Source organism: Nerophis ophidion, linkage group LG21, assembly GCF_033978795.1.
Source record: "Nerophis ophidion isolate RoL-2023_Sa linkage group LG21, RoL_Noph_v1.0, whole genome shotgun sequence".
NCBI classification, from domain to species: domain Eukaryota; kingdom Metazoa; phylum Chordata; class Actinopteri; order Syngnathiformes; family Syngnathidae; genus Nerophis; species Nerophis ophidion.
The window spans coordinates 18,349,529-18,370,453 of record NC_084631.1 but is presented as its reverse complement, the minus strand read 5'-3'; the positions used below and the strand labels follow the sequence as shown (position 1 = coordinate 18,370,453).

Here is a 20,925-nt window from a genome sequence, read left to right as displayed (position 1 = left end):
ACAGTATATATATATATATATATATATATATATAGGGCTTCACGGTGGGAGAGGGGTTAGTGCGTCTGCCTCACAATACGAAGGTCCTGCAGTCCTGGGTTCAAATCCAGGCTCGGGATCTTTCTGTGTGGAGTTTGCATGTTCTCCCCGTGAATGCGTGGGTTCCCTCTGGGTACTCCGCCTTCCTCCCACTTCCAAAGACATGCACCTGGGGATAGGTTGATTGGCAACACTAAATTGGCCCTAGTGTGTGAATGTGAGTGTGAATGTTGTCCGTCTATCTTTGTTGGCCCTGCGATGAGGTGGCGACTTGTCCAGGGTGTACCCCGCCTTCCGCCCGATTGTAGCTGAGATAGGCGCCAGCGCCCCCTGCAACCCCGAAAGGGAATAAGCGGTAGAAAATGGATGGATGGATATATATATATATATATATATATATATATATATATATATATATATATATATATATATATATATGCAAGAATGATGTTGATATTGTATTTAGAGTTGAGTATATTGTGTCATTCATTCAATGTAAATGCATAAAAAAATATATACTAATATAGATCTATTTAATATTAGACAAACTATTTCCATTCACATAATTGCTGTGTTTCTTAGAACAAGACTCTACATTTGCAAGAGACAAAAATGCAAACACACACAGTTCCAGACAAATTATAAAAGTGATGAATAGTCATGAAGACCTTTCATTATCAGTTGTTATGGGTTTGATCACCGAGCCTTTTAATCACATCGTTGAAATATTTTCATTCCAAAATCTGTTTTCTCACAAAAAAACCCATGAAGCAAAAAGCAATAAATACTCGCGAATATCATCCTGTAACTGCTGTCATAATCACTTGTATTTAGTGCTCAAACAGGATAATGTTCACAGTAATATTTACAGCTGGGTATTGGCACTGACTTTACGATACCATACTTGTCATGAGACCTGAGTCACGGTCCAATATATGTAATGAAGCAATATTCCACAAAATTCACTGATAAACGTAACATTTTGTTTGCAATACACAACAACTACTAAGCCAACGCATGACACATCAACTCTTCAGGCCAAAACTCAGCTGCCACCTCAAAGAGAAACAGCAGTCCTTTGGGAACTAAAATGGACAGGGAGGAAGGATGGTACAAAAGAGTGGGAGAAGCCATCTATGTCAAGGTTGAAAAACCATCCCCTATCTCCCTCATACAACACTGTCCTTTCAGCCATTTCTAAAAGACAATTCAGCCTCAGTGGCCTGGTGGTGAGTTTTCGCCCTGAGATCGGTAGGTCGCGAGTTCAATCCGGGGCCGAGTCAAACCAAAGACTATAAAAATGGGACCCATTACCTCCCTGCTTGGCACTCAGCATCAATTGTTGGAATTGGGGGTTGAATTACCAAAAATGATTCCCGGGCGCGGCCAGCGCTGCTGCTCACTGCTCCCCTCACCTCCCAGGGCGTGAACAAGGGTGATGGGTCAAATGCAGAGAATAATTCCGTCACACCTAGTGTGTGTGACTATCATTGGTACTTTAACTTTAACTTAATGGAATTGGGGGTTAAATCACCAAAAATGATTCCCGGGCGCGGCCACCGCTGCGGCTCACTGCTCCTCTCACCTCCCAGGGGGTGATCAAGAGTGATGGGTCAAATGCAGAGAATAATTTCGTCACACCTAGTGTGTGTGTGTGAGACTATCATTGGTACTTTAACTTTAACTTCATGGAATTGGGGGTTAAATCACCTTAAATGATTCCCGGGTGCGGTCAGCGCTGCTGCTCACTGCTCCCCTCACCTCCCAGGGGGTGAATAAGGAGATGGGTCAAATGGAGAGGACAAATTTCACCACACCTAGTGTGTGTGTGACTATCATTGGTACTTGAACTTTAACCCTTATATACCAGGAGTTAGAAACATTTTGGTCATAGATACTCATTTGTGCCATTTGTTTACAACTGAATGAATTGCTAAGGTGGGTGATTCCGACTACTTTGGGCGATCAGCGGTCGATCCACAGCGGAAAGAAATTCCATTTCGACGACTGTTGTTGACATTGACAGTAAGAGTGCTCTTTTGTATCTCAACGGTTGTTTTTCTCACTATGATAGAGCGAAACGCATCGTTACACCCCTTAATGAATGTATGGTACAATTAACTGTGAAATATATTTCCAGTCCAATTATTGTAATGGACTCTGTACTTTAAATACTCCTAATACTTAAAAAAAGTAATCTTCTGCTTTAGAACCTAATATAAAAGTAAAATGAAGTTGCGAGAGATGGTATACACAGTACAGGCCAAAAGGTTTGGACACACCTTCTCATTTCAATGTGTTGTCTTTATTTTCATGACTATTTACATTGTAGACTGAAGGCATCAAGACTGCATCAAAACCATTTTCGGTGACTAACTCTTGAAGCTCATCAAGAGAATGCCAAGAGTGTGCAAAGCAGTAATCAGAACAAAGGGTGGCTATTTTGAAGAAACTACAATATAAAACATGTTTTTAGTTATTTCACCTTTTTTGTTAAGTACATAACTCCACGTGTTCATTTATAGTTTTGATGCCTTCAGTGACAATCTATAATGTAAATCAGGGGTGTCAAACCCAAGGCCCGGGGGCCTGTTTTATCAGGCCCACGGGATGAGTTTGCTAAGTATAACAATGAGCCCACATTTTTTAAATAAAACACATAATGTTAGTGCACCAGTTGAGGAAAATGAGCAAAGTACATAAATAAATTCCTGTAATTTGATTTTGATATAATTTTTTTATATTGATGGATGAGGTGGCGACTTGTCCAGGGTGTACCCCGCCTTCCGCCCGATTGTAGCTGAGATAGACGCCAGCGCCCCCCGCGGCCCCAAAAGGGAATAAGCGGTCGAAAATGGATGGATGGATTGAAAATTAACACCATGGAGTTGACTGATGAACATTATCACATAATTTATTCAGAAAGTATATATAACGACAAATAAAGGAAGAATACTATTAACCGCAACATGTTAGTGTAAAAAAAAAAAAAAACATTAAAGAGAAAACAATCTGAAGTTATCTTTATTTTTAAGTTATCGTGTCGGGAGTAGATTTTTCTCCATGTGGCCCTCGATCTAACATGAGTTTAACACCCCTAGTGTAATTAGTCCTGAAAATAAAGAAAACTCATTGAATGAGAAGGTGTGTCCAAACTTTTGGCCTGTACTGTATATGAGAGTAGTCAGAGTTGGATTTGAAAAAAGACTAAAATACGGTCTTGTGAATTGCCTAAACATACAGTTTATGCTATGACAATTTTGATAAAGTACTTGTTTATGTTTTATTTGTGAAATAAGCTATCAAATGTTGGCAAAGTCTAAGCCAGCGTTTTTCGACCTTTTTGGCGTTGAAAAAATTCGGAGGCACACCACCAGCAGAAATCATTAAAAAATTAAACTTAGTTGACAGTAAAAAGTTGTTATCGTAATTGTTGGATATGACTTTAAAGCATAACCAAGCATGCATCACTATAGCACTTGTCTCAAAGTAGGTGTACTGTCACCTCCTGACTTATTTGGACTTTTTTGCTGTGTTCCTGTTTGTAGTGTTTTAGTTCTTGTCTTGCGCTCCTATTTTGGTGGCTTTTTGTCTTTTTTTGGTATTTTCGTGTAGCAGTTTTATGCTTTCCTTTGAGCGATATTCCCCGCATGTACTTTGTTTTAGCAATCAAGACTACTTCAGTTGTTTTTATCCTTCTTTATGGGGACGTTGTTGATTGTCATGTCATGTTCGGATGTACATTGTGGATGTCATCTTTGCTCCCCAGTAAGTCTTTACTGTCGTCCAGCATTCTGTGTTTGTTTACTTTGGAGCCAGTTCAGTTTTAGTTTCATTCTGCATAGCCTTCCCTAAGCTTCAATGTATTTTCCGAGGGGCACTCACCTTTTGTTTATTTTTGGTTCAACCATTAGACACCTTTTTATCTGCACGCTGCTTTCCGCTGTTCCCGACAGCTATAAAGCAATTAGCTACCGGCTGCCTCCTACTGATATGGAAGAGTATTACAAGGTTACTCTGCCGAGCTCTAGACAGCACCGACACTCAACAACCAAAAATAATTTGCAAACTATAATCAGGCATGTGATTTGACCACAATGAAAAATTTCCGGGGGTCTGAGGAACGAAGGTCCACGGTGGTGCCCTGGTGGGGGGACAAGAGGGGCAACGGCCCCCAATGCTCCTGGTTTTTCACCAATTTAACATGCTAAAATTAACAAAGACAGCACCATTTGAAGAATATATTTTAGTGTTTAAAGACATGAAAACATCATTAATAGAACATACATACCCCAATTATCCTAATGAATCACTGTATATGGTTCAGTCCCAACAGTATTTAGTCACAAATATTTACATCTTGTGTTCATTTCACATCCACAGGTGTCACATTGATCAGTGTCATTATCTACAGTTTATTTACAGTATTACCACATTACTTCAGTTCACTTCACACATTTACTTGCTCGGAGAGCCCTAACATGAGCTTTCCTTGCAAATTTCTGAGCAGCCTGCATTTTCCTTTTGGTCTCTGCTTTTGTAACTTCTTTTTTGGATTTCACTGCCAACTTCGGCCTCTAGTATTATATGCAAATTTATTTCAGATACATTTTAACTGGAATCAATAATGTGACTCTTTGAATTTCTGTAATTTGATAATATATTTTAAAGTGGCTTTTTATTTTTAGAAAAAAACATTTATATTTCGCAAAGCAATAATTGGTTAATATTTAAAACAAACATGCGTATTTCGCAAGCAAATATTTTTTTAGCTTACCTCATTATTATCTACCCTGTCTGCAACCGAAGTGGGTTGTTTGGGTGGATCTTTCCTCTCGATGTCTACGGCAGTTGTCGATGTAAACACAGGATGAAGTCCGTAAGGTTTGCTCACTTTCGGTTGACATCCAAAAGTACCAGCTAGTGAAAAGTTCGTTTTCCTTGCTTCAAGTTGTTTCATATGTTTTTGGCGTTTCGTATTTACTTCCAAAGCCTTGAAACCTTGTGATCCATAGTCAATATTATCATGACACCATGTGCACAAAACTTTTCCGGGACGATCGATTTTCCGAATAAAATCGCCGAACAAAGTCGTAACTTCCTTCTTCCCAACAGTATCAGTGATTTCCCTTTCCATCCAGTCCCATCGAAACTTATTTTTGACATGTTTATCAATTTCTTTTACTCGTGAAGCGTCCTTTCTCTCGAGAACCGACATCATTTACATTTGGAAAATGGCGGTAACAACGTCATTATTCATAACAGATGTCCTGATTGGTCACAAGGACCATATCGACCAATCAACTACGGCGTAATATTATATTACGCCGTAGTTGATTGGTCGACACTTTTTTTCCCTTCGAGATTTAAAAAGACGTAATTCCGACTTTAGACGGAAAAGTCACATGCCTGTATAATTAATGGTTTGCAAAAAATATTTTTAACCCAAAAAGGTGAAATTAGATAATCTCCCACGGCAGACCAGACTGTATCTCACGGTTGAAAAACACTGGCATAAGCAACAGCTACATTAGTCGATCAAGTCAACAACTTTTCGCCGACATAAACAGAATTGTGCTTTCTTTAAACGACCCCGACGTCAAAGGCGTTGGCCGGTCACAAGCACGCACAGAGTCTATTGAGTTCCAGCAACAAAGTCATCAGTCGCGTGTAAGCAGAAAGTCATTCAGGCTTCGATCCTTTCCTCAATCAGTCAAACAGTCCGACAGCAGAACGGCCGTTAGTCTCTTTACCGTTTTTCCTCGCTGGCGGCCGCGGCCTCTGCTGAACGGGCGGGCCGAGAACAGAGATATTGCTACCTTGCCCTTGAGCCAAGCTAAATTGCTTCAGTAAAACAGGCGCAGGTTTAGGGGCCGTGTTTTATAGCGGCTATTGAATGGGGAGGTGATGGCTGCTGGCTTGGTAACTCAGACGAGAGTTTGTGATTTGTAGCAACGGGTAAGCAGCTGATAGCTGTTTGGAATGTAAAAAAAGTTATTATAGCTCCAAGGCCCGCCGCCGTGAAAATATTGACAAAGCCACATAAAAAATCTTCATAGGTAGGGCGGGAGGGTGTGGAAAAAAATGCAAGGGGTGAGCTTTTTAACGCCCCCGAGCTTTCTTTCATTTGCCTCGGCCCGAAAGATTAACGCGATAGTCGTTAACTTATCTGTCAAAACAACGCCTGCCACCTAAAAAAAAAAAAGAAAAAGAAAAAAAAAAATTGGCCACGGCCCTTCCATCTTACGAGGGTCAATTTGGCTCGCTTGGCTGCCGCTCCTCCTCGGTCAGCACAAGCTCAGTCGCCATGTGATGGACGACTCAATCTCCCCTCCGAACGGCCACAATCAACCAATTAGAGCATGACAGATAAATCCTGCTTCTCCAGGAGTGTACTTTAATAGGTGGACTTTAAAAGGTGTACTGGCGGCTTGTGATTGGTGGAAAGACGCGTGATTGGTCAGGAAACACTGCACGATAAGCTGTCGGAAAAGGGCGCATACACGCTCTTGTGTGTAGACGTAGGCAGTCAATAACAAGTGGTTGGCGTGGTTTTACGGGTGTGTGTGGAGGGTTGACGGAATGAATTAATAATCTCAGTTGTTATCTGTGGACCTACACCATTTACACTATATTGCCAAAAGTATTTGGCCACCATATGAACTTAAAGGCCTACTGAAACCCACTACTACCCACCACGCAGTCTGATAGTTTATATATCAATGATGAAATATTAACATTGCAACACATGCCAATAAGGCCTTTTTAGTTTACTAAATTGCAATTTTAAATTTCCTTGCGGAATGATGACGCGTGACGTCACGGACTGTCAGGAAATATTAGCGCTGCACGACTCGCGGCTAAAAGTCGTCTGCTTTAATCGCTTAATTACACAGTATTTTGGACATTTGTGTTGCTGAATCTTTTGCAATTTGTTCATTCAATAATGGAGACTATAAAGAACAATGCTGTTGGTGGAAAGCGGTGGATTGCAGCTGTCTTTGGCACCGAGACACAGCCGGTGTTTGTTTGTTGTGAAGCAGAGCGGTCAAGCGAATATGTTTTCTCTAGGTCAACCAGCATGTTTTTGGATGGGAAAATTGTGATATATATCTTACCGGAGACATCATTGGATTATTCGTCGTCCTGTAGCAGCTGTCAAAAAAGGCAGCTGTGAGCTTGGCTCCTTGGCTTCTCTCTGAGACACTGGGTGTTCACCGCAGCCATCCGACCTCAAGGTATGTCTTTACAATCTTTACAATCTCACTAAAACACTATTAAAACAATAAGCAGATAAGGGATCTTCCAGAATTATCCTAGTAAATTTGTCTAATTACATCTGAAACGCTTACACTGCCGCCGTCACTTTTTTTTTCTTTTCTAGTTCTTCACTATCAATATCCTAATTCACAAATCTTTCATTCTCGCTCAAATTAATGGGGAAATTGTCGTTTTCTCGGTCCAAATTGCTCTTACTGCTGGTGGCTCCCTTTATAAACAATGTGAATATGTGTGGAGCCCTGCAACTCGTGACATCATGCGCACATTCTTCCGGTAAAGGCAGGGCTTTTTTATTAGCGACCAAAAGTTGCCAACTTTATCGTCGATGTTCTCTACTAAATCCTTTCAGCAAAAATATGGCAATATCGCAAAATGATCAAGTATGACACATAGAATGGACCTGCTATCCCCGTTTAAATAAGAAAATCTCATTTCAGTAGGCCTTTAAAATCTTTTTTTTCCCTCTCAAAACTCGCATTTGTGCGTGCGTTAGGGGCAGCAAAGCCCTGTCTGTCTGTTATTTCACATGAATTAACATGAAGTCCATGGGGTTCAGGGATGAATAGTCTCTCCTATTGCTATTGTACTATTTTTTCAGCTATAGTTACATTAATCATTAGTAATGTAGCAGCCTAGTTTTGAATGGCAGGGTCCCTGCTATCACATGTTGACAAAAATATAACATTTACATAATAAAACTCAACTACAGGCTTCCCAAATGCTGTAATAAATTAAGCATGATGAGTTAACTTGAAACTGTTTGATGTTGCACTTTTTATATGTAGAAGAAAGGTTTTGTCATTTTATTTAATCAAAGCAACAACTTGAGGCAGTTTAATGTGGATTAACAAGGGCAGAATTATTATAGTGTTACCAATGTTAAAAGGATAAAGCCATTGTTTACAAATTTGGTAAATAAATAACCAAAACATTTATATTTTGTTGTTTTCTTACTGTACCGAAAATGAACCGAACCGTGACCTCTAAACCGAGGTACGTACCGAAACGAAATTTTTGTATACCGTTACACCCCTAATATTAGCAATATATATAACAAATAATCTTAGAACTAAATCTCCCTGGTGTCTGTTGCCGCCATCTCCCCTGAGTTGCCTTTGGAATATTTGTTGCACAGGTGGCATCCTATGACAGTTCCAAACTGGAGATCAACTGAGCTCCTGAGAGAGGCTCATTTTTTCACAAATGTTTGTAGAAACAGTCTCCATGCCTAAGTGCTTGATTTTATACATCTGTGGCTGGGCCAAGTGATTAGGACACATGATTCTCATCCTTTGGATGGGTGACTAAAAAATACTTTTGGCAATATAGTGTACCTCGTATGCCTCGTTGCTTTTTACGGGACAGTCAGTCAGGATTAAGCCGCATTCCACACACACACACTCAGTCACCTTGGTCTTTAGTGACAATATGGCAAGGTTAGGCCTGGGTGGTGCCGCGCGTTTCCCAAGCTGACACACCTTGACATATGGAGATACGTTTCTGACGCTGTGCGCCGACAGCTCACCGTAAAACGGGCGAGATAACAACGGACCTGAGATGCCGCGATAGCCGCATTTAGACACACGCCGGAGCCCAGACAGATTGTGGTAAAAAGCTGCACCGGTGAAGACGTACTTGAAGAAAGCACCGAGGGGAATCTTGTTCCCGCGTGATGCAGTAGGAGAGGAAATTAAATTAGATATTTTGATAAGAGCTGAGAGGAAGTCGAACACGTCTGCGACCTCTGAGTCTTCATTCCCTACTCTGTAAACAATTCTTGAGGAGACTTTTTTCGGTCATAAACTCCATGAACTGGGTTGCTGTTGAATAAATGATGAGGTCAGTGCGAGTGAACTCCAATTGCACTGGATACTGTGATTCAAATGAGAAAACGCAGCTTATGTGGGTTTTAGAAGTTGCGTAAAACTTAACAAGTTCGACTAAAAGTATGAGGAACAGCAGGTCGTGTCACTAAAAGAGAACTTCTTTATTGACTAGCATTTATTGACTTTCCAACATGAACTCCAGTAGAGTACTGTATTTTCCGCACTGTAAGGCGCACTTAAAGGCCTACTGAAACCCACTACTACCGACCATGCAGTCTGATAGTTTATATATCAATGATGAAATATTAACATTGCAACACATGCCAATACGGCCTTTTTAGTTTACTAAATTGCAATTTTAAATTTCCCGCAGAGTTTATTGTTGAAAACTTTGCGGAATAATGACGCATGCACATGACGTCACAGACTGTAAGGAAATATTAGCGCTGCACGACTCGCGGCTAAAAGTCGTCTGCTTTAACAGTATTTTGGACATCTGTGTAGCTAAATCTTTTGCAATTTGTTCAATTAATATTGGAGAAGTCAAAGTAGAAAGATGGAGTTGGGAAGCTTTAGCCTTTAGCCACACAAACACACGGGGATTCCTTGTTTAAAATTCCCGGAGGTGAAACTTTACTATGGATCAGAGCGGTCAAGCGAACATGGATCCAGACCAAATGTCAACCAGCAGTTTACGATGAGAAAATTGTGGTAAAAAGTCGCCTCTTTCCGGAGATCAGTTGAGCTTGGGCCGTCCATACAGCTGCCGTCGACTTCCCTCAGACACTGGCCTCAAAACACCCGTGGACACACCCCTCCGACTATCAGGTACTTTTAAACTCACTAAAATACTAGCAACACAACAGAAAGATAAGGGTTTTCCCAGAATTATCCTAGTAAATGTGTCTAAAAACATCTGAATCCGTCCCAATGCAATCGCGTTTTTTTTTTAACTTGATTTTTTTTTCTTTTTTTTTTCTAGTCGTTCGCTATCAATATCCTCAAACACGAATCGTTCATCCTCGCTCAAATTAATGGGGAAATTGTCGTTTTCTTGGTCCGAATAGCTCTTTTTGTTGGAGACTCCCATTATAAACAATGTGAGGACGTGAGGAGCCCTCAACGGGTGACGTCATCGTCTGCGACTTCCGGTAAAGGTAAAGCTTTTTTATTAGCGACCAAAAGTTGCGAACTTTATCGTCGATGTTCTCTACTAAATCCTTTCAGCAAAAATATGGCAATATCGCGAAATGATCAAGTATGACACATAGAATGGACCTGCTATTCCCGTTTAAAAAAGAAAATCTCATTTCAGTAGGCTTTAAAATCCTTTTTTTCCCCCTCTCAAAACTCGACAGTGCGCCTTATAACCTGGTGTATGTACAGAATAATTTTGGTTTTGCCCACTGACCTCGAAGCTATTTTATTTGGTACATGGTGTAATGATAAGTGTGACCAGTAGATGGCAGTCAAACATAAGAGATACGTGTAGACTGCAATATGATGGCAATACAACACAAACATTTTATATGTTCCATTGAAACTATAGAACATTACACACAAAAATCTATCAAAGTGTTTTAGTACGACTTTGGTAAGCTACGAAGCTGCACCGCTTGAAGGATTGTACTGTGCTTCAACATACAAGTATTATTATGGTGTGTGTATAAGGTAAGACATATTATCTGGCGTTTTTTTTCGCAATATTATGCAAAAGCAACTTTTCTTAGTACCTTCTGCTACCTGCTGATCTGTATTTGGGATCTACATAAATCCTGGAAAAGTGCGCATCCGCATTTTGGTCCGTGCTGACGGCGTAGTCGATAAACTTCCATCCATCCATTTTCTACCGCTTATTCCCTTTCGGGGTCGCGGGGGGCGCTGGCGCCTATCTCAGCTACAATTGGGCGGAAGGCGATAAACTTATTTTTCTCTATATTCTTGTTATGGGACATTCATCCTTCGCTGTTGCCATTTCTAATATAAAGTAGTGTAAAGTTCTTACTTATATCTGTCAGTAAGTTTGCCATTAAAGCGCTAAAACATACCAGTGTAGTGAGTTTACAGTATTCACCCTAGGGACTTTAGTTATTAGAGAGTTCCGGTCGGACGGTTTTTCACGGGACACATAGTTATTGTTTCCAAAAGAGGAGATGCTGCTCCAATATTGATTTAAGTAAAGTCTGAAAGTCATTAAAACAGTTAGCTCCATCTTTTGACACTTCTTCCACTCCCGTCCTTGCACGCTACACAGCTACAACAAAGATGACAGAGAAAAGACACTGCTGAAGGTGAGCCATGTAAATAAGACCGGCCACAAAACGGTGCATGCGGAAGCAACTGTCAGAAAGCGGCTTAAAGATGATCTGTAAAACATAACCTAAGTAACATTTTGCCGCTCCATCTGTTGACACTTCTTCCACTTCCGTCCTTGCACACTACACCGCTACAACAAAGATGACGGAGAAAAGACACTGCCAAAGGGTAAGCCATGTAAATAAGACCGGCCACAAAACGGCGCATGCGGAAGCAACTGTCAGAAAGCAGCTTAAAGATGATCTGTAAAACATAACCTAAGTAACATTTTCACCAAAGAACCACCATTACATGTTATGTAAACCACAAGGAAGTGTTTTACATTTAGAAAAAAAAAAAAGACTCCTTTAATGCATTCTATGCGCTTTTTGTGTGAAAAAAGATCGAAAATAGACCATTCATCGGCAGTGCACCTTATAATCCGCTACACCCTATGGTCTGGAAAATACAATAATCAAATGTTCAATACAAACTGTCTTATCAACAACATTTACTGATGGATTTAACTACTAGGTCATGAAGTGGTATCTCCACTTTTCAAATGAACTGTTTTTTGACAAACTTTTGCGTAAAACGTGCTTAAAAAACTGTTTGCCCATCCATTCAGTCGCTATGGAGAATGGATAGTAGTTCTTTTAAGAGTTGGAACACTGGTATAGACTTAATTCCTGCTATGGAATCCTTTAACCCTCATGGGACAGAGGCAGACTTTTTTGTCCATTCAGTAAATTTTTGCTACCATCATTTTTCTTATGTTACACCATTATGGTTGGTTTTGTTTGTTATAGGGTTTTGAAAAATTCATGTCCACTTGTTTCACAGGTCTACGATACACTGGCAGTTACTCAACAATACCCCAAAGCAACAAACCTCGCATCTTTAGTACTGATAAAAAAAAACATGTTTGATATTTTTGTTCAAGACTGAAGTTTGACAAATTCGAGCACACAAAGAAAAAAAGAACTATGAATCCAAATTTTTTTTTTTTACACCCTTCAAAAACTTAAACTTTTATGTCCTGTTTGTCTTTGACTATAATTAAAATCAAATCTCTAAAGATTCATCATCCTTATGATGTGTGGTTTATTTGTTTACACGGTGATCAGTTGCATAAATTATATACTCCCTGTGTTTTATGTGATGAGGTGTTGAAGCGGACTGTGTAACTCTGAGCGTTGGGCAAATAGGCTTTCAGACAATGTGTGTGTGGCTGACCATCATGGGGCCCAAAAAAAGTTTTAAGTGCTACGAAAAAAGATGAGAAACACCAACAAATTCAAGGAAGTTCAGGGGACTCTCCCTTCTCCTCCATTTCCAGTGATTTCATGATTCTAACAGTAATCAGCAACTGTTTTTATATTTTATATGTGAATAAAGACCATTCTATCAATTAAATTAACTTAAATGTCCGTGTTTTTTTTCCAACGCCAAGGCTACGTTCGCACTGCAGGCCAGGATGTCCAATTGAGGTTTCTTTGACAAATCCGATCCTTTTATGTCGTCGTTCACATTACAAAAATGTCAATACAAAATTACGAAAGTAATCATGGATCCAATTCTCATTTGTGGCATTTTCAAGGACATTGTGCAATCAAAGTCAACATGTTCAGAACTGAATAACTGTGCGTAGAAGATTAAGAGGGAAGAGGGCAAATATTTTGGCCTTCGCAGATTTGCTTCAACGCCTATCCAAAGAGCGCGTGGGCGAGCAGTCGCAGACATGATTGGTGGAACATTGACATGAGTTCCCTAAAACCTATTATTTTTGCTGGTTTTCTGCAGACTTGTCAAACATTAATTTGCGACCGTCTATTTTGATGATGAATTTTGACACAAATCACTTTTTGATGACGTATCGGTCGGATGAACATGACCACATCGTTCAAGTTGCAATCGCATCGGACACATATCGGATTTAAATCCACATACGGATTTGGAAAAAAAGGAAAAAATCTGATACAGGGCAAAAAAATCGAAATTGCTTGCAGTGTGAACATGGCCCAAAACTGATAAAACACAGATTAAACTACCCTATTTTTGGGCTATAAGGCGATATTAAAATCCTTTCATTTTCTCAAAACTGGACAGTGCACCAATGTGCCTAATGAACGGAAAAGTTTTGGTTGTGCTTACTGACCTCGAAGCTGTTTTATTTGGTACATGGTGAAATGATAAATTTGACCAGTAGATGGCAGTCACATATAAGAGACACGTGTAGACAGAAATATGACTCAAGTAAACAACACCAAAATGTTATATGTTCCATTGAAAATAAAGAACATTACACACGGCACTCAAAAATCTATCAAAATATTTTAGTACGACTTTGGTAAGCTATGAAGCCGCATAGTAGATTGTGCTGTGTTTCAACATACAAGTATTAATTTGGTGTGTGTATAAGGTAAGATATTATCTGGCGTTTTTGTTTCACAATATTATGCAAAACCGCCTCGTCTTACCTTCTGGTACCTGCTTATTTGTATTTGGGATCTGCATAAGTCCTGAAAAATTGCGTGAGTCCACCTTTGTAATCTCTGACGACAACCTAGTTGATAAACTTATTCTTCTTGTTATGGGACTGTTGCCATTTCTAATACAAAATACCGTATTTTTCGGACTATAAGTCGCAGTTTTTTTCATAGTTTGGCTGGCGGTGTGACTTATACTCAGGAGCGACTTATGTGTAAAATTATTAACTCATTACCGTAAAATATCAAATAATATTATTTACCTCATTCACATAAGAGACGAGACGTATAAGATTTCATCGGATTTAGCAATTAGGAGTGACAGAGTGTTTGGTAAACGTATAGCATGTTCTATATATTATAGTTATTTGAATGACTCTTACCATAATATGTTACGTTAACATACCAGGCACCTTCTCAGTTGGTTATTTATGCGTCATATAACGTACACTTATTCAGCCTGTTGTTCACTATTTTTTATTTATTTTAAATTGCCTATCAAATGTATATTCTTGGTGTTGGGTTTTATCAAATACATTTCCCCCCAAAATGCGACTTATACTCAAGTGCGACTTGTATATGTTTTTTTCCTTCTTTAATATGCATTTTCGGCAGGTGCGACTTATACTCCGGAGCGACTTATACTCAGAAAAATACGGTAGTGTTAAGTTCTTACTTTTTCTGGCAGTAAACACGCCATGAAAACGTTAAAACATACCGGTGTAGTGAGTTGACATTATTCACCCAAGGAACTTTAGTTATTAGAGAGTTCTGGTCGGATGGTTTTTCACGGGACATATTTCCAGCGTTGTTATTGCACTAGTGAGCCACAGATGAGAAGATGCTACTCCGTTATTGATTTAAGTAAAGTCTGAATCTCATCAAAACGGTTTGCTCCATTTTTTGACACTTCTTCCACTCCCGTCCTTATAATCCGGTGCGCCTTTTGTATGAAATTAGATCCGACTAGACGCGCTCAACGGCAGTGCGCCTTATAATCTGGTGCGCCATACGGTACTCAAAATGTGCATTGGCCCACCTCAAGTAACTTCTTTTGAACTAACCGTAGCCACATGGCCATCCATCCATCAATCCTTTTTTTTACCGCTTATGCCTTTTTGGGGTCGCTGGAGCCTATCTGAGCTGCATTCGGGCGGAAGGTAGGGTACACCCTGGACAAGTCGCCACCTCATCGCAGGACCAACACAGATAGACAGACAACATTTACACTCACATTCACACACTAGGGTCAATTTAGTGTTGCCAATCAACCTATCCCCAGGTGCATGTCTTTGGAAGTTGGAGGAAGCCGGAGTACCCAGGGGGAATCCACGCAGTCACGGACAGAACGTGCAAACTCCACACAGAAAGATCCCGAGCCCGGGATTCAACTCAGGACTACTCAGGACCTTCGTATTGTGAGGCGTAACCCCTGTTCCACCGTGCTGCCGAGCCACATGGGATGCATGTGAATAGCATGTTGACACAAAGCACCTTACAGTGACTCAACAAAATAATTGTTTTGCAAAAAATAAACATAAGTAATATTTATTACTGGTGAAAATTGGGAAGACTCCCGGCTGGCTTGGGAACGCCTCGGGATCCCCCGGGAAGAGTTGGACGAAGTGGATGGGGAGAGGGAAGTCTGGGCTTCCCTGCTTAGGCTGCTGCCCCCGCAACCCGACCTCAGATAAGCGGAAGAAGATGGATGGATGGTTGCAATTTAACCCATGCTAAAAGGGGAGGAATGCAGACTTTCCCTGTACACAAGTTGAGTACTTTAGTCAAAGAAACTTCCAATATTGATCAGTTCAAAAGCCCCTAAAATGAGCACCAAATATGAAGTGATTGGGAACCCCAATATACAATATGTAAATGTCATTATGAATGGAATATTCCGTGTTCGAAATAGGAGCAACACATTAAGGTCAATGGTGTGTCCATTACCGTCTATGTAAACACAATGATAGTCCTCTGACTTAAACTACAAGGACCACTAATCAACACGAGCACTTCATCACATGACCAACTACCACATCTGCTATGAATCATGTCTTCTGCCGCCGCGTGTTCAATGACACTATCGCCCTCTGCCGTGACACTGCGGCCCACCGAGAGGGTGATTGATGACGCGGAGCAGGACGGCTGCGTGCACGTGTGGAATCCTCACCTCCAGTGTGGTCAGCACTATTTTCTCCACAGAAGAGAAGTAGGCCTCCCACAGGAACTGTGTCTGCTGTCTGAGTGACAGGATTTTATCCTGGTGGATGGAGCGCACCGTGGTGGGAATCTGTGAGAAAGGACAAGTCAGCACACCTAAAACAGTACTATGGTAGTAGTAAAAACAGATCAGATTCAAAGTTGGGGTTATCTCACAGAGTTGTACGTGGAATAATTGTTTTACATACTTATCACTCAGCAAAATCTTACTAGACACCGACCTCTATTTAATAATACAACTCTAACATTTGACAACCAAACAATTAAACAAGGCGACTCAGTAAAGAATCTGGGTATTATCTTTGACCCTACTCTCTCCTTTGAGGCACACATTAAAAGCATTACTAAAACGGCCTTCTTTCATCTCCGTAATATCGCTAAAATTCGCTCCATTCTGTCCACTAAAGACGCTGAGATCATTATCCATGCGTTTGTTACGTCTCGCCTCGATTACTGTAACGTATTATTTTAGGGTCTCCCTATGTCTAGCATTAAAAGATTACAGTTGGTACAAAATGCGGCTGCTAGACTTTTGACAAGAACAAGAAAGTTTGATCACATTACGCCTGTACTGGCTCACCTGCACTGGCTTCCTGTGCACTTAAGATGTGACTTTAAGGTTTTACTACTTACGTATAAAATACTACACGGTCTAGCTCCATCCTATCTTGCCGATTGTATTGTACCATATGTCCCGGCAAGAAATCTGCGTTCAAAGGACTCCGGCTTATTAGTGATTCCCAAAGCCCAAAAAAAGTCTGCGGGCTATAGAGCGTTTTCATTTTGGGCTCCTGTACTCTGGAATGCCCTCAGTTCGAGATGCCACCTCAGTAGAAGCATTTAAGTCTCACCTTAAAACTCATTTGTATATTCTAGCCTTTAAATAGACTCCCTTTTTAGACCAGTTGGTCTGCAGTTGCCGTTTCTTTTCTTTTTCTCCTATGTCCCACTCTTCCTTGTGGAGGGGGTCCGGTCCGATCCGGTGGCCATGTACTGCTTGCCTGTGTATCGGCTGGGGACATCTCTGCGATGCTGATCCTCCTCCGCTTGGGATGTTTTCCTGCTGGCTCCGCTGTGAACGGGACTCTCGCTGCTGTGTTGGATCCGCTTTGGACTGGACTCTCGCGACTGTGTTGGATCCATTATGGATTGAACTTTCACAGTATCATGTTAGACCCACTCGACATCCATTGCTTTCCTCCTCTCCAAAGTTCTCATAGTCATCATTGTCACCGACGTCCCACTGGGTGTGAGTTTTCCTTGCCCTTATGTGGGCCTACCGAGGATGTCGTAGTGGTTTGTGTTGTGGTTTGTGCAGCCCTTTGAGACACTAGTGATTTCGGGCTATATAAGTAAACATTGATTGATTGATTGATAGTGATATATTTGAAATGTTTATTTCTTTAAATTTTGATGATTAGTACTGACAATTACTGAAAATCCCAAATTCAGTATCTCAGAAAATTAGAATATTAGTTACGACTAGTACCAAAAAATGTTTTTAGAAATGTGGGCCAACTGAAATGTATGAACGTGGAAAGTTTCAGCATGTACGGCAGTCAATACTTAGTTGCATTTCCTTTTGCCTGAATTGCTGGAGCAATACGGCGTGGCATGGAGTCGACCAGTCTGTTGCACTCCTCAGGTGTTATGAGAGCCCAGCTTGCTTTAATAGTGGCCTTCAGCTCTTCAGCATTGTTGGGTCTGGCATCTCGCATCTTCCGCTTCACAATACCCCATAGGTTTTCTATGGGGTTAAGGTCAGGTGAGTTTGCAGGCCAATCAAGGACAGGGATACCATGGTCCTTAAACCACGTACTGGTAGATTTGGCACTGTGTGCAGGTGCCAAGTCATGTTGGACAATGAAATCTTCACCTCCATAAAATTGGTCCGCGGCAGGCAGCATAAAGTGTTCTAAAACTTCCTGGAAGACTGCTGCATTGACCCTAGACCTCAGGAAACACAGTGGCCCAACACCAGCAGATGACATGGCACCCCAGACCATTACCGATTGGGGAAATTTGACACTGGACTTCAGGCAACATGGATTCTGTGCCTCTCCTTTCTTCCTCCAGACTATGGGACCTTGATTTCCAAAGGAGATACACAATTTACTTTCATCTGAAAACATAACTTTGGACCACTCAGCAGCAGTCAAGTCCTTTTTGTCTTGAGCCCAGGCGAGACGCTTTTGACGTTGTCTCTTATTCAAGAGTGGATTTACACAAGGAATGCGACAGCTGAAGCCCATATCTTGGATACGTCGGTGCGTGGTGGTTCTTGAAGCACTGACTCCAGCTGCAGTCCACTCTTTGTGGATCTCCCCCACATTTTTTAATCGGTTTTGTTTGACAATCCTCTCCAGGGCGCGGTTATCCCTCTTGCTTGTACATTTTTTTCTCCCACATCTTTGTCTTCCCTTTGCCTCTCTATTAATGTGCTTGGACACAGAGCTCTGGGAACATCCAACCTCTTTGGCAATGACCTTTTGTGTCTTGCCCTCATTCTTTAAAGTATCAACGGTCATCTTTTGGACAGTTGTCAAGTCAGCAGTCTTCCCCATGATTGTGTGTCATACAGAATCAAAACGCGAGGCCATTTAAAGGCTTTTCCAGGTGTTTTGAGTTAGTTAGCTAATTAGAGTGTGGCACCAGGTGTCTTCAACATCTGACCTTTTCACCATATTCTAATTTTCTGAGATGTTGAATTTAGGGTTTTCATTGGTTGTCAGCTATACTCGTCTCCTTTTTGGCAAAAAGCACTTGAAATGCATCAGTCTGTTTGGAATGAATATTCTACAAGTTTGACTTTCTAAATGGAATTAATGAAATAAATCAACTTTTTCATGATATTCTAATAATATGACCAGCACCTGTATATGTGTGTATGTATGTATGTATATATATATATATATATATGTATATATATATATATATATATATATATATATACATATATATATACATATATATGTATATATATATATATATATATATATATATATATATATATATATATATATATATATATATACATATATATATACACACACACACACATATATATATATATATATATATATATATATATATATATATTTATAAACACACAAGCCTGTTTCGCAGGTTTCCCTGCTCTTCAGGGGATTTTATAAAAACAGGACGGCGTGGCGCAGTGGGGAGAGTGGCCGTGCGCAACCCGAGCGTCCCTGGTTCAATTTCCACCTAGTACCAACCTCATCACGTCCGTTGTGTCCTGAGCAAGACACTTCACCCTTGCTCCTGATGGGTGCTGGTTGGCGCCTTGCATGGCAGCTCCCTCCATCAGTGTGTGAATGTGTGTGTGAATGGGTAAATGTGGAAGTAGTGTCAAAGCGCTTTGAGTACCTTGAAGGTAGAAAAGCGCTATACAAGTACAACCCATTTATTTATTTATACAGGCTCCAGCACCCCCCGCAACCCCAAAAGGGATCAGCGGTAGAAAATAGATGCATGGATAATAAAATCCTCTGAAGAGCAGGGAAACCTGCGAAACATGGAATTATATAATAAAATCCCCTGAAAAGCAGGGAAACCTGCAAAACAGGCTTGTAGGGATGAAATAGCCTTTGTGTTTTTTCCTGATAGATTCCACTCTACCCCGGTATCGAGCAACCACATTAACCTTGACTATATATATATATATATATATATATATATATATATATATATATACCAAGTGCAATGATGTCACATTATCAGTGGGACAATGCATTTTTAAACAATATGATTTGCCTGAGCAGCTAGGAGACACCGAGAGTAACAAGCAGTAAAAAATGGATTAGAAAGGACATATTTAAAAATTAAAATACAAAAATAAGATTAAAATTCAAATATTTATAACTTGGGACTTCCCGCAGGCCGGATTCTGGACACTGGCTAGTATCCGGCCCGCGGGCCGTAGTTTGGGGATCCCTGGTTTAATAATTTTCAACTAGTTTTCTGGCTAAGGAAAATATTGAGAGAAAGTATCTAATAAATTTAAATAATTATTCAAAAATAATCCTCAATCCATTAAAAGATGATGACAGTTGGCGTTTATTCTGTTGTCTCAAATTGTGTTATTCCAGTAAAATGACAACATTCAATGTTGAGGTTTTTTCAAACTTAGCATTAATTTAGCTATTTTACAGAAATAATTATATTTATTGGAAAATTATTTAACACAAGAAGGTAGCTGAGGTTAAGAGTCAAATCTTCCTCATCTGCTGGGTGTGAATCTCATCTCATATTTAAAACTTTATTGATGTATGTCCTACCCCAAAATACCGGTAATGTGTCCTTTAGCGCTGCAACAAATAATTATTTAATTACAAAAAAGCTTTGATTTATATTCTGTTGCTTTGAGTAACATTTCAAATGAATCTGGACTGCATGGTGTGCCCAGAATTTTAAATACGTGAACATAGTTTCTGAAAGCATCAAAACTATGACACCTGTGAAGTGAAAACCATTTCAGGTGACTACCTCTTGAAGCTCATCGAGAGAATGCCAAGAGTGTGCAAAGCAGTAATCAGAGCAAAGGGTGGCTATTTTGGAGAAACTACAATATAAATAAATAAATGGGTTGTACTTGTATAGCGCTTTTCTACCTTCAAGGTACTCAAAGCGCTTTGACACTACTTCCACATTTACCCATTCACACACACATTCGCACACTGATGGAGGGAGCTGCCATGCAAGGCGCTAACCAGCACCCATCAGGAGCAAGGGTGAAGTGTCTTGCTCAGGACACA

At 40.3% G+C, this 20,925-nt stretch overlaps 1 protein-coding gene across 1 annotated transcript in view; it reads right to left on the bottom strand.

The window, feature by feature from the left end:
- The window catches only part of LOC133539829 (exostosin-1b), a 358,313-nt gene that overhangs the window by 46,487 nt on the left and 290,901 nt on the right, over positions 1-20,925 (bottom strand). Inside the window, exon 4 of the mRNA XM_061882069.1 lies at positions 16,101-16,220. Within this exon, the coding sequence (XP_061738053.1) occupies positions 16,101-16,220 (120 nt within the window). The remainder of the gene's footprint in view (positions 1-16,100; positions 16,221-20,925) is intronic.